Source organism: Crassostrea angulata, chromosome 6, assembly GCF_025612915.1.
Source record: "Crassostrea angulata isolate pt1a10 chromosome 6, ASM2561291v2, whole genome shotgun sequence".
NCBI classification, from domain to species: Eukaryota; Metazoa; Mollusca; class Bivalvia; order Ostreida; family Ostreidae; genus Magallana; species Magallana angulata.
In genome coordinates, this window is record NC_069116.1 from 3,870,343 (window position 1) to 3,884,823 (window position 14,481).

Sequence of the window (14,481 nt, forward strand, 5' to 3'; positions counted from 1 at the left end):
TAAAGTGTAAAGAGACTCTCTAAGGGTTTGTCCCGTAGATAATCCGAGTTCGGAAGGATAAAAAGAATAACAAGATTTTCAGTTATATCATTAATAATATTCATAGATATTAATGTTACTTCCCCATTCATTGCACCGGATTCTGTATTAACTGAAATGTGACGATAACGTATCCTGTTCTAAATCAAAAGTCCAAAGGAAAAATTCAAGAGCAGAGAAAACACTGAACTCTACAGAAATTAGAGAAAGGATCAGGTGTTATTGAGGAGTGAGCATCCTCTCCTAACCGGTCACACCCGCGTTGTGCTCTTTGTCGTAATCGGGAAAACGGAAACATCCGTAGACAATTCAGTAAGTAATAATGGCCTAACAATAAGTATGAAAAAGTCAGTCAGTTACCTATTGTACATGACCAGGTTAATAATGTCCACTTAACAATCGATTTCGTAATAACTATAATGATGGAACAGGAGAAAAATGTATTCCCTTCGAATACTAAATCAAAGTACTGAAGAACTGACGGGAGTTGATTTTGTTGATGTTTATATATTTATTTTAAAATCAATGATATGTTATTTTGCATGACAAGTACATGTAGTTTCTAATTTGAATTACGCACATTTCTAAAATATGAATTTTTGGACTTTTTCGACGAGAATGTCGAGAAACCCCCATATGAATCATATTAAATAATATTTAAAGATAAAATTAATTCAATCAAACTAGGTATCAGTAATAGAAATATTTCTCGAAATTGTATGGATCTAAGCAATATTGAACTCTAGTCTCGTTCAACCAAACGCTCGGCTGACACCGTAAATCTCCGACAAGGATTTACGGAGACAGCCGAGCGTCGAGTTGAACGAGACTATATAGAACTCTGTCGTAGGAATACATACGAATTATACGAAATATAAAAATATTTAAATTGTTCGTACCATTTAAAATCTGACTATTTTCAAGGTATTTATAAATAAGTTTTCTTGAAAAACAATGTAGTAGCATACATTACATCGAATTTATCAATTATTTTCAAGAACCAAGTCTTGTCAGCAGCAATGATGTGTGCTTAGGTCCAAACACTGTTTCACGTTCGGTTTGTCAGAGTAACTGCATAGGAGAGTTGATTAAAATCAACTCCCAAAAATCATTGCACATAATTTTACTAAATAGCAAGAAAGTTACGTTAAAGTTTTGTAAGACAAAGCTTAATGCTCCGTTGGTACATGTCCGGTATATTGTCTTCAAAAATGAATGTGAATCTATAATATTACATGTATACAGTTTGATGGGTTTTTTTTTACATAAACAGGCTCATATAGTTATTTCCAAAATCCCCGGCTGTGAAAAATGATTTTATGCAATATTAAGTCCACATAATTACAAATTTCAAAGCACCATCTTTTTTCGAAAAAAAAAACCTCACATTGACTTGACTGGGTTTTTACAACTGTCCCTTTCTTGATCGTAGGCTTTACCACCGTTTGTTCGGTCAAAACAAAAGTATTAAAAGTTGTGTTAATTTATGCATGTTGCCATTTGATTCCAATTACTTTAAATACTTTAATTGTCTTTCACACCTCGATGTATACAAATAACACCTGTACATTGAATACCTGCATCGGTACAGTTTGCAATGGTTGGGTTACACAGACACCCTCTTGTAGGATCACAGTCTTCATCCGGGGAACAGGCACAATGTTCATTACACATACGTCCATAAAATCCATATGGACAGGTCAAAGAGCAGTTCTTACCTGTGTAACCTGGATCACACTCTACAATTACGTATTGTGTTAGATCATAATTGTTTCACAATCTAAAGAAAACAAACCCTCTGAAAGTGTGTCCCCTATTAGCACATACAATTCTAACATTTTCAAAAAATGTTATTCTATATGTTAATGAACTTTCTCGATGTGCAGCATTGCTTATAATTATTAAATTAATTTATTTTTTTAAACAAATGTCTACTGAAACAATAATAATCCATGAATAATAATGATTTCCGGATTTTTTAAAGGAATTACGTTGATTATTAATTAGCGAAGCTTGATTGAGAAAAAATAAAAACAAATTGGTAATCTTTAAGTACCTATAATGTTTAAAAAATATAAAACAAAACACAGTACTCTACCGATTTCTCGGTGTTAAAGCCAAAAAAATCGAGTCTATTATTTTGATATAGTAGTATAGATGATAAGACCATAAAATATTTGAAAAAAAATGATACTTGCCTAAACATTGATTTTCTTTAAGATAATATCCTATACAGCATCTAATAAAAGAGCTGAAATAAATCAAAATATATTGGTCATATTTAGGAATCAGGGCACATGATAATATTAGTTTCCTTCTTGTAACATTTTGAAAAGTACCAATTCTAAACAGTGCGAATTTTACATGGAAAAATCGATAAATGAATATGAAAGTAATACTTTACCTATTCGGGGGCATACAAATACCATCACCACTGATACTTTGGCAGACAGCAAGGGGAAAACTAAAAAAGAACACATACCAACTACACGACAGATAAGCCATTGTTATTCTGGATTAGGAGAGCCGATTGCATTTGATAAAAAGTGCTAAAATTGTTACACTTTGGACTCGAGCTACATGTACAATTTGTTGTTTGAAATTGACGCATTTCCGTTGGTGCTAAGAGTAGAATTCACACAACAAATGTTTGTTTGGCTCTGTCCACAAATATAAAATTATCTTCCTCTAAGGATTGATTGCAATAATAGAAAAGTGCGCGATATGCGATTAAATATTTACATTTTTTTTTTAATAGAATTGTCATAATTGTACATATGTGCATACTAAACAAAACATTACATTATTTCCAATGTTGAATTTACATAAAGGATTAGATTCCAATCACAAGAGGCTGGAAACAGATGGACGTTGACTTCCTTGTGTTATCTATCATGTAATATCTAAACAATACTTCGAGTTTTTACCCACTCATTTTATTGTTATTTTCTAGATAGAAAGGATACCTTCGGGAATTAAATTATAATGAATGCAATTGTCAAGTCAAAAACAGGAGGTTTTCTCTTCATTTTTATATAAATAGCTAGATTTATGCAATCAAAACATATTTATCACTGTAATGCTCACAGGTAGCTGCAATTTATCACTAACCTATTAAGCTTTTATGTAGCGCAGCAGCATTGTAAGATATTTAAATATGCAAAATTTATAAACAAAGTCAATACCAGTCGGCTCTGTTCAGAACGCCTGAATTCATTCAAATACTGTAAACGTGGAAATTTTGACGATGTGTTAATTTTGACTATGTTGGCGAATTTTATTTTTCTCGTCAAAATTTCCACTCGCCAAACTTCCCATCATATATATAGCGTATTAATACCAGAATTTTTTATCGGCATTATCCCGTTAGGACTAGATTAAAGTTAATGATTCATTTATGTAAATAGTTATAAAAACACGTAATTAGCATTGAAAAAACCCATAAAATCTAAACAAGCATGTTTTAAATGCAATTATTACTCAATCGTCACAACATTCTATAATAACTTTGCGTGCGTAATTATCATGCCGTGTTTGACCTACTTTGTTAGCTCAGACAATATCGTATAATGAATAAAAACAAAATACAAAGAATAATTTTATTCCATCAAAATCTGTACAGACTTTTTTTTCAATCAAAGTTAAATTTTATTAATACCAACGCTTGTAAAAGAGTGCGCAAGAAAGTCGCAATCCTTGCTGATAACATCATGAACTTTCTGCACCCATTTTGCATGAAACGGTTTAATTGTCGACTTTCTCGGCATTCAGAAGTTGGAGTTTTATTCGCTTTTCGCTATTCACTATTCGAATAGTGAATATAATTTTATAGTCGGTTCGCTATTCAAATTACCGTAAACAGGCTAATAAACGTAAATTCAAAATTTCATATAAACTTCCCTTTTTAATTGAAAAAAATGGTTTTATAATAAAAATTATTACTTGCTCACCTAACCTGAACATTGACATAATGAACACGGCCAGTAAAAGGCTTAGCTAGCCTGGCGAAGATTGGAAATTCGTATAATACAATTATAATGGGATATCTTTCGAGGGGCTGGCTAACATCCTGTATCACATATTTGGGCCTTTATATTTAGTGGGGATGAGGCCCCGGGCAAGCCCAGTCGACCCTCAAAAGGAAAAGGGTTTACACGGCCATTAACAGGCCTCGCTAGCCTGGCGAAAATTGGAAATTTCTTATAATACAATTATAAATGGATATCTTTCGAGGGGCTGGCTGAAACCCTGTATCCCATATTTGGGCCTTCATATTTGGTGGGGATGAGGCCCCGGGCAAGCCCAGTCGACCCTCAAAAGGAATTGGGTTTACACGGCCATTAACAGGCCTCGCTAGCCTGGCAAAAATTGGAAATTTCGTATAATACAATTATAATGGAATATCTTTCGAGGGGCTGGCTGACACCCTGTATCCCATATTTGGGCCTTCATATTTGGTGGGGATGGGGCCCCGGGGAAGCCCAGTCGACCCTCAAAAGGAAAAGGGTTTACACGGCCATTAACAGGCCTAGCTAGCCTGGCGAAAATTGGAAATTTCGTATAATACAAATATAATGGGATATCTTTCGAGGGGCTGGCTGAAACCCTGTATCCCATATTTGGGCCTTCATATTTGGTGGGGATGGGGCCCCGGGCAAGCTCAGTCGACCCTCAAAAGGAATTGGGTTGACACGGCCATTAACAGGCCTAGCTAGCCTAGCGAAAATTGGAAATTTCGTATAATACAATTATAATTGGATATCTTTCGAGGGGCTGGCTGACACCCTGTATCCCATATTCGGGCCTTCATATTTGGTGGGGATGGGGCCCCGGGGAAGTCCAGTCGACCCTCAAAAGGAATTGGGTTGACACGGCCATTAACAGGCCTAGCTAGCCTGGCGAAAATTGGAAATGTCGTATAATACAATTATAATTGGATATATTTCGAGATGCTGGCTGACACCCTGTATCCCATATTTGGGCCTTCATATTTGGTGGGGATGGGGCCCCGGGGAATCCCAGTCGACCCTCAAAAGGAATTGGGTTTACACTTAACATTAACAGGCCTAGCTAGCCTGGCGAAAATTGGAAATGTCGTATAATGCAATTATAAATGGATATCTTTCGAGGGGCTGGCTGACACCCTGTATCCCATATTTGGGCCTTCATATTTGGTGGGGATGGGGCCCCGGGGAAACCCAGTCGACCCTCAAAAGGAATTGAGTTTACACTTAACATTAACATTAACAGGCCTAGCTAGCCTGGCGAAAATTGGAAATGTCGTATAATACAAATATAATTGGATATCTTTCGAGGGGTTTTCTGACACCCTGTATCACATATTTGGGCCTTCATATTTGGTGGGGATGGGGCCCCGGGGAAGCTCTGTCTCTTGTGTTTGTGGGGATTAATAATGAATCGAAAATAAATCATATGCACATTATTTTACTCGTTGCTTTGTATTTCATTTATATGTCTTTTTATTTCTTTTTTCTTTGCTAAAATTCGAGATGTTCATTCATATTAAACTTTAGGTTGAAAAAGAAGAGGTTTTTTCTTTGTGGAGGAAATGTTAAGCAGATACTGGTCGTATTTCTGTTTTATTTTTCAGCGGATTTTTAAATTTGTTGAAACTGGTTTAAATGTAGGGGAGACAAGGTCTGAAGGTCAGGACTCATTTCAGATATTGCAGAATAAATAATGTACAACTTTTATAAAACATTTACTTAAATAGCCAGGGTCGATCTCAAACGTTTTTGAAGATTTGTCCCTTATTCGCTGTTTTTAATATACGTATACTCTCCAATCCCCGGCAATTCCCATAAACTACGACAGGATTTGCAGCTATGGCCATGTAAATATTCAACAATTGATTTGAAATCATACACGTTCCCTCCGAGTGAGATTTCATATTCTGACACCCCCCCCCCCCCCATTATAAAATCGAAAGTGAAAATTAAGGTCACAGTTTCGCATCTAAAGTGTCGCATGTTAATAAGATAGACATAAGCTCTTCTATCCACAGAATAAATGAAATAGATATTCTAGGAATTCATACCCATCAAATACCAAACCAAACCTCACATTTACCTTTTTTTCTAAAATTTGACCGGGTCTTTCCTGCGAAACCGTCCCATGCCACCTAATATGCTATCCTAATCAACAAAATATCCGTTTGTTGACATGACAGTCGAGCTCGGTTTCAATATTTATTAAAAAAAAACTGCACAAGACACAAAATTTCTTAATCTTGTTTATTTCTTAATATCACTTTGAATCAGATCCAAAAAGTTTATAAGCAGCAATGGCCCCCACCCCACCCCAACACCTGAAATATGCCTGTCCTTCGACCAGTTACTGTAAACGTATTACATTTTGCGGGTCGACTTGGCGGTCCCAGGGCCTTATCTGCACTAAATATGAAGGTCCACATATAGGATACTGGGTGTTAGCCAGCCCCTTGAAAGAAATCGTATTTTAACTGTGTTATACGAAATGTCGCCTTTTCGCCAGGCTAGCTTAGCCTGTTTATTGCTGTGTCAACCCAATTTCTTTTGCAGGTCGACTGGGCGGTCCCGGGGCCTTATCCCCACTAAATATGAAGGTCCACATATGGGATACAGGGTGTTAGCCAGCCACTTGAAAGAAAACCCATGATAACTGTGTTATACAAAATATCGCATTTTCGCCAGGCTAGCTAGGCCTGTCAATGGCCGTGTAAACCCAATTTCTTTTGCAAGTTGACTGGGCGGTCCCGGGGCCCCATCCTCATAAAATATGAAGGTCTAAATATTTGATACAGGGTGTTAGCCAGTCCCTTGCAAAAAATCACATGATAACTGTATTATACGAAATGTCGCATTTTCGCCAGGCTAGCATAGTCTCTTTTTGACCGTGTAAACCTTATTCCTTTTGAGGGTCGACTGGGCTGTACCGGGGCCCCATCCTCATAAAATATGAAGGTCCAAATATGGGATACAGGTTGTTAACCAGCCCCTTGAAAGAAATGGTATTTTAACTCTATTATACGAAAAGTCGCATTTTCGCCAGGCTAGCTAAGCCTCTTACTGGCCGTGTAAATTAAAATTCTTTTGAGAGTCAACTAAGCGGTCCCGGCCGGGGCCTTATCCTCACTAAATATGAAGGTCCACATATGGGATACAGGGTGTTAGCCAGCCCCTTGAAAGAAATCCCATAATAACTGTGTTATACGAAATGTTTCATTTTCGCCAGGCTAGCTAGGCCTGTTAATGACCGTGTCAACCCATTTTCTTTTGCGGGTCGACTGGGCGGTCCCGGGGCTCCATCATCACCAAATATGAAGGTCGAAATATGGATACAGGGTGTTAGCCAGCCCCTTGCAAAAAATCCCATGATAACTGTAGTATACGAAATGTCGTATTTTCGCCAGGCTAGCTTAGCCTCTTATTGACCGTGTAAACCCAATTCCTTTTCACGGTCGACTGGGCTTTCCCGGGGCCCCATCCTCACCAAATATGAATGTCCAAATATGGGATACAGGGTGTTAGCCAGTCCCTTGAAAGAAATCGTATTTTAACTCTATTATACGAAAAGTCGCATTTTCGCCAGGCTAGCTAAGCCTCTTACTGGCCGTGTAAATTAAAATTCTTTTGAGAGTCAACTAAGCGGTCCCGGCCGGGGCCTTATCCTCACTAAATATGAAGGTCCACATATGGGATACAGGGTGTTAGCCAGCCCCTTGAAAGAAATCCCATAATAACTGTGTTATACGAAATGTCTCATTTTCGCCAGGCTAGCTAGGCCTGTTAATGGCCGTGTCAACCCATTTCCTTTTGCGGGTCGACTGGGCGGTCCCGGGGCCCCATCATCACCAAATATGAAGGTCGAAATATGGATACAGGGTGTTAGCCAGCCCCTTGCAAAAAATCCCATGATAACTGTAGTATACGAAATGTCGTATTTTCGCCGGGCTAGCTTAGCCTCTTATTGACCGTGTAAACCCAATTCCTTCTCAGGGTCGACTGGGCTTTCCCGGGGCCCCATCCTCACCGAATATGAATGTCCAAATATGGGATACAGGGTGTTAGCCAGTCCCTTTAAAGAAATCGTATTTTAAGGTAGCAAGGGACAGTTTCGAATAAAGTACCCGTCAATATTTTTGTAAAATTGAGAGTTGCTGTACTTGAAGGCTTATGAGTGTTGCTAAAATTCATGAAATGATTTTTAATGAAGATCATTCGTTAGAGGGGTGTCTCTTGTTGAAATTGATATGCAATATGTAGGCCCCTTATGTTAGGTACATGAGAATCAGAAGTAAAATGCGAAACCTGCGGCTTTGACTGTTGTGCTGACTTTACACAGTGAAATTGCAAGTTACAGACGGGAGGTAAAATAACACGAAAAGTAGGTGGATGGGACATTGTAAACTATACACCGGTAAGTTTCTGACATGTGATAGTGCAGCATGCACGCGGTACGGAAGGTCAACCCTCTGCAGGGAATTAGCTGGGGGAGGTCTAAAAAGCTGAAAAATCATGAAAAATTAGCAAAATATGAAAGGGTCAAAATCTCATAAAAACCAGTATGTAGAGAATTTTACAGGTTTTGATTAGCAATTTTCTTCAGAAATTGGTGATTGGCCTTATAAAGAGTGAATTAAAGGTATTTGTGCTGAATGGGAACTGAGGAAACTCTAGTTACAGAGTTCCAAAGACATGCATCCCTTGGCTACAATGAATTGGATCAAAAAAACTGTCCCCTGCCACCTAACTGTATTATACAAAATGTCGAATTTTTCGCCAGGATACCTTAGCCTCTTACTGGCTGTGTAAACCGAATTCCTTTTGAGGGTCGACTGGGCTGTCCCGGGGTCCCATCCTCTTAAAATATCAAGGTCCAAATATTGGATACACGGTGTTAACCAGCCCCCTGAAAGAAATCGTATTTTAACTGTATTATACGAAATGTCGTATTTTCGCCAGGCTAGATAAGCCTCTTACTGGCCGTTTAAACTCAATTCCATTTGAGGGTCGACTGGGCTGTCCCGGGGTCCCATCCTCGCCAAACATGAAGGTCCAAATATGGGATACAGGATGTTAGCCGGCCCCTTGAAAGAAATCGTATTTTAACTGTATTATATGAATGTCGCATTTTCACCAGGCTACCTAAGCCTCTTACTGGCTGTGTAAACACAATTCCTTTTAAGGGTCGACTGGGCTGTCCCGGGGTCCTATCCTCACCAAAAATGAAGGTCCAAATATCGGATACAGGGTGTTACCTAGCCCCTTGAAAGAAATCCCATTAAAACTGTATTAAACGAAATGTCGCATTTTCGCCAGGATACCTAAGCCTCTTACTGGCTGTGTAAATCCAATTCCATTGGAGGGTCGACTGGGCTGTCCCGGGGCCCCATCTTTTTAAAATACGAAGGTCCAAATATTGGATACACGGTGTTAGCCAGCCCCCTGAAAGAAATCGTATTTTAACTGTATTATGCGAGATTTCGTATTTTCGCTAGGCTAGCTAAGCCTCTTACTGGCCGTTTAAACTCAATTCCATTTGAGGGTCGTCCAAACCAATCAGATTTCGTTATTTAACATGAAAGTATAATAATATATATTACTACGTGGCGCAGCCAATACCGTTTTTCGGTTATGCTATAAGACACGCCCATTTTGTGTCACTCATGTTTTATGAGGTTATTGGGTTTTAGGGTTCAAAATTGATTCGTTATGTTATCACAGACAGACAGTTGAAAATGTAAATATGTTAAAATACATACAACATTGAAATAATTCATCAAGTGTTGAAAAATGTATCATTGTCTCTGAAATACAAACTGATCATGAGGCAAAGTCCGTTAAATACATTCTGTGTGAAGGGAAAGCTTTCGTCTTGGCAACTACCAGGTTTAATTTTATACTCGTACTTATACTTATTTGATTGTTAGATAGTAAGTTTCGATTTGGAAAGAACTATATTAGTTACAGATTTACGATATTTAAAACAATAGAAAGTTTCCCGCGATTCAGCGGTATAAGAGCACAAACGAAACATTTAATGTTTTGTAAAGACTGGAACAAGCTTGTTGGAAGTATTCGAATTATTGATAGTATTTCCATTCTTTCTCCTACCAATGAGGGTGACCGTCGTTATTTTAATCCTGGTTATCGTGGTGCTTATCGGATGAAAATCATATACTCCCTCTGGGTGGGACAGCAGTCCATCGTAGATCAACTTCCAGCCTGAACCGGGACCCAATCTTATCTTTGTGCACTAATACAAAGTAGATAAAGTGTCTTGTCCAAGGACACAACACACAGCGAGTGGCAACACCGGGGCTTGAACCGTCGACCTTTTTATATTTTCATATAATACTCACTTAATATATAATAAATCATATGGCACATGAATCGTTATGAAATAACACACTGTGTGAACTCCAGTATATGTATTGAGAGATAGACCAAGTCGAACAAAGACCCATATTGATTTAAATATTCGTTGACCTTTGTTCACGGGATTAAAGAACATATTACATAAAATTTTGTTTCGTTATTGATTTTATACACTATAAAAATAAAAAACCTGCTACATGCATGCAAATGTTATAACATGTAATACCCAATACCATAATTTTTTGGCGGGTCGACTTGGCGGTCCCAGGGCCTTATCTGCACTAAATATGAAGGTCCACATATAGGATACTGGGTGTTAGCCAGCCCCTTGAAAGAAATCGTATTTTAACTGTGTTATACGAAATGTCGCCTTTTCGCCAGGCTAGCTTAGCCTGTTTATGGCTGTGTCAACCCAATTTCTTTTGCAGGTCGACTGGGCGGTCCCGGGGCCTTATCCCCACTAAATATGAAGGTCCACATATGGGATACAGGGTGTTAGCCAGCCACTTGAAAGAAAACCCATGATAACTGTGTTATACAAAATATCGCATTTTCGCCAGGCTAGCTAGGCCTGTCAATGGCCGTGTAAACCCAATTTCTTTTGCAAGTCGACTGGGCGGTCCCGGGGCCCCATCCTCATAAAATATGAAGGTCTAAATATTTGATACAGGGTGTTAGCCAGTCCCTTGCAAAAAATCACATGATAACTGTATTATACGAAATGTCGCATTTTCGCCAGGCTAGCTTAGCCTCTTACTGGCTGTGTAAACCCAATTCCTTTTGAGGGTCGACTGGGCTGTCGCGGGGCCCCATCCTCTTAAAATATGAAGGTCCAAATTCTAGATACACGGTATTTGCCAGCCTCTTGAAAGAAATCGTATTTTAACTGTATTATACGAAATGTCGTATTTTCGCCAGGCTCGCTTAGCCTCTTACTGGCTTGTAAACCCAATTCCTTTTGCAGGTCGACTCGGATCTCCCGGGGCCCCATCCTCACCAAATATGAAGGTCCAAATATGGGATACAGGGTAATAGCTAGCACCTTGAATGAAATCCCATTGTAACTGTATTATACGAAATGTAGCCTTTTCGCCAGACTGGGTTAGCCTGTTAATGGCCGTGTAAACCAAATTTCTTTTGTGGGTCGACTGGGCGGTCCCGGGGCCCCATCCTCACTAAATATGAAGATCCAAATATGGAAAACAGAGTTTTTGCCGGCTCCTTGAAAGAAACCGTATTTTAACTGTATTATACGAAATGTTCAATTTTCGCCAGGCTAGCTAAGCCTCTTACTAGCTGTGCAAACCCAATTCCTTTTGAGGGTCGACTGGGCTGTCCCGAAGCCCCATCCTCATAAAAAATAAATGTCCAATTATTGGATACAGGGTGTTAGCCAGTCCCTTGAAAGAAATCCCACTATAACAGTATTATATGAGATTTCCAATTTTCGCCAGGCTAGCTAGGCCTGTTAATGGCCGTGTAAACCCAATTCCTATTAATGGTCGACTGGACTGTCCAAGGGCCCCATTCTCATAAAATATGAAGGTCCAAATATTGGATACACGGTGTTAGTCAGCCCTGTGAAAGAAATCGTATTTTAACTGTATTATACGAAATGTCGTAATTTCGCCAGGCTAGCTAAGCCTCTTATTGGCCGTGTAAACCAAATTCCTTTTGGAAATCGATTGGGCTTTCTCGGGGTCCCATCCTCGCCAAACATGAAGGTCCAAATATGGGATACCGGGTGTAAGCCAGACCCTTGAAAGAAATCGTATTTTAACTGTATTATACAAAATGTAGAATTTTTGCCAGTGTACCTTAGCCTCTTACAGGCTGTGTAAATCCAATTCCTTTTGAGGGTCGACTGGACTGTCCCGGGGCCCAATCCTCATAAAATGTGAAGGTCCAAATATTGGATTCACGGTGTTACCCAGCCCCTTGAAAGTAATCGTATTTTAACTGTATTATACGAAATGTATACGAGGGGTAAGCCAGACCCTTGAAAGAAATCGTATTTTAACTGTATTATACAAAATGTAGAATTTTTGCCAGCGTACCTTAGCCTCTTACTGGCTGTGTAAACTCAATTCCTTTTGAGGGTCAACTGGGGTGTCCTGGGGCCCCATCCTCGCCAAACATGAAGGTCCAAATAAGGGATACAGGGTGTTAGCCGGCCACTTTAAAGAAATCGTATTTTAACTGCATTATATGAAATGTCGCATTTTCGCCAGGCTAGCTTAGCCTCTTACTGGCTGTGTAAAACCAATTCCTTTTGAGGGTCGACTTGGCTCTCCCGGGGCCCCATCCTTATAAAATATGAAGGTCCAAATATTTGATACCGGGTGTAAGCCAGTCCCTTGAAAGAAATCCCATTATAACTGTATTATACGAAATTTCAAATTTTCGCCAGGCTAGGTTAGCCTGTTTATGGCCGTGTAAACCCAGTTCCTATTGAGGGTCGACTGGGCTGTCCCGGGGCCCGATTTTCATAAAATATGAAGGTCCAAATATTGGATACACGGTGTTAGCCAGCCCCTTGAAAGAAATCGTATTTTAACTGTATTATAAGAAATGTCGCATTTTCGCCAGGCTAGCTAGGCCTGTTAATGGCCGTGTCAACCCAATTTCTTTTTGAAGTCGACTGGGCGGTCCCGGGGCCCCATCATCACCAAATATGAAGGTCGAAATATGGGATACAGGGTGTTAGCCAGCCCCTTGCAAAAAATCCCATGATAACTGTAGTATACGAAATGTCGCATTTTCGCCAGGCTAGCTTAGCCTCTTATTGACCGTGTAAACCCAATTCCTTTTTAGGGTCGACTGGACTGTCCCGGGGCCCGATCCTCATGAAATATGAAGGTCCAAATATGGGATACAGGGTTTTAGCCAGCCCCTTGAAAGAAATCGTATTTTAACTGTATTACACAAAATGTCGAATTTTTCGCAAGGATACCTTAGCCTCTTACTGGCTGTGTAAACCCAATTCCTTTTGAGGGTCGACTGGGCTGTCGCGGGGCCCCATCCTCTTAAAATATCAAGGTCCAAATATTGGATACACGGTTTTAACCAGCCCCCTGAAAGAAATCGTATTTTAACTGTATTATACGAAATGTCGTATTTTCGCCAGGCTAGATAAGCCTCTTACTGGCCGTTTAAACTCAACTCCATTTGAGGGTCGACTGGGCTGTCCCGGGGTCCCATCCTCGCCAAACATGAAGGTCCAAATATGGGATACAGGATGTTAGCCGGCCCCTTGAAAGAAATCGTATTTTAACTGTATTACACAAAATGTCGCATTTTCACCAGGCTACCTAAGCCTCTTACTGGCTGTGTAAACACAATTCCTTTTAAGGGTCGACTGGGCTGTCCCGGGGTCCTATCCTCACCAAAAATGAAGGTCCAAATATTGGATACAGGGTGTAATCTAGCCCCTTGAAAGAAATCCCATTAAAACTGTATTATACGAAATGTCGCATTTTCGCCAGGATACCTTAGCCTCTTACTGGCTGTGTATACCCAATTCCATTGGAGGGTCGACTGGGCTGTCCCGGGGCCCCATCTTCTTAAAATACGAAGGTCCAAATATTGGATACACGGTGTTAGCCAGCCACTTGAAAGAAATCGTATTTTAACTGTATTATACGAAATGTCGCATTTTCGCCAGGCTAGCTAAGCCTCTTATTGGCCGTTTAAACTGAATTCCATTTGAGGGTCGACTGGGCAGTCCCGGGGCCCCATCCTCGCCAAACATGAAGGTCCAAATATGGGATACAGGGTGTAAGCTAGCCCCTTGAAAGAAATCCCATTATAACTGTATTATACGAAATGTCGCAATTTTGCCAGGCTAGCTTAGCCTCTTACTGGCTTGTAAACCCAATTCCTTTTGAGGGTCGACTGGGCTGTCGCGGGGCCCCATCAGCTTAAAATATGAAGGTCCAAATTCTAGATACACGGTATTTGCCAGCCTCTTGAAAGAAATCGTATTTTAACTGTATTATACGAAATGTCGTATTTTCGCCAGGCTAGCTTAGTCTCTTACTGGCTGGTAAACCATATTCCTTTT

General features: G+C 39.7%; 1 protein-coding gene across 1 annotated transcript in view; it reads right to left on the reverse strand.

Annotated features, from left to right (window-relative positions):
* LOC128189531 (protein draper-like) overlaps nt 1-2,573 on the reverse strand; it is a 64,819-nt gene extending 62,246 nt beyond the window's left edge. Inside the window, exons 1-3 of the mRNA XM_052861181.1 lie at nt 2,444-2,573; nt 2,238-2,290; nt 1,758-1,778 (exon numbers count right to left, since the gene is read on the reverse strand). Coding sequence (XP_052717141.1) covers nt 1,758-1,778; nt 2,238-2,290; nt 2,444-2,544 — 175 coding nt within the window. The 5' untranslated portion in view covers nt 2,545-2,573. The remainder of the gene's footprint in view (nt 1-1,757; nt 1,779-2,237; nt 2,291-2,443) is intronic.
* Nucleotides 2,574-14,481: the final 11,908 nt, after the last annotated feature.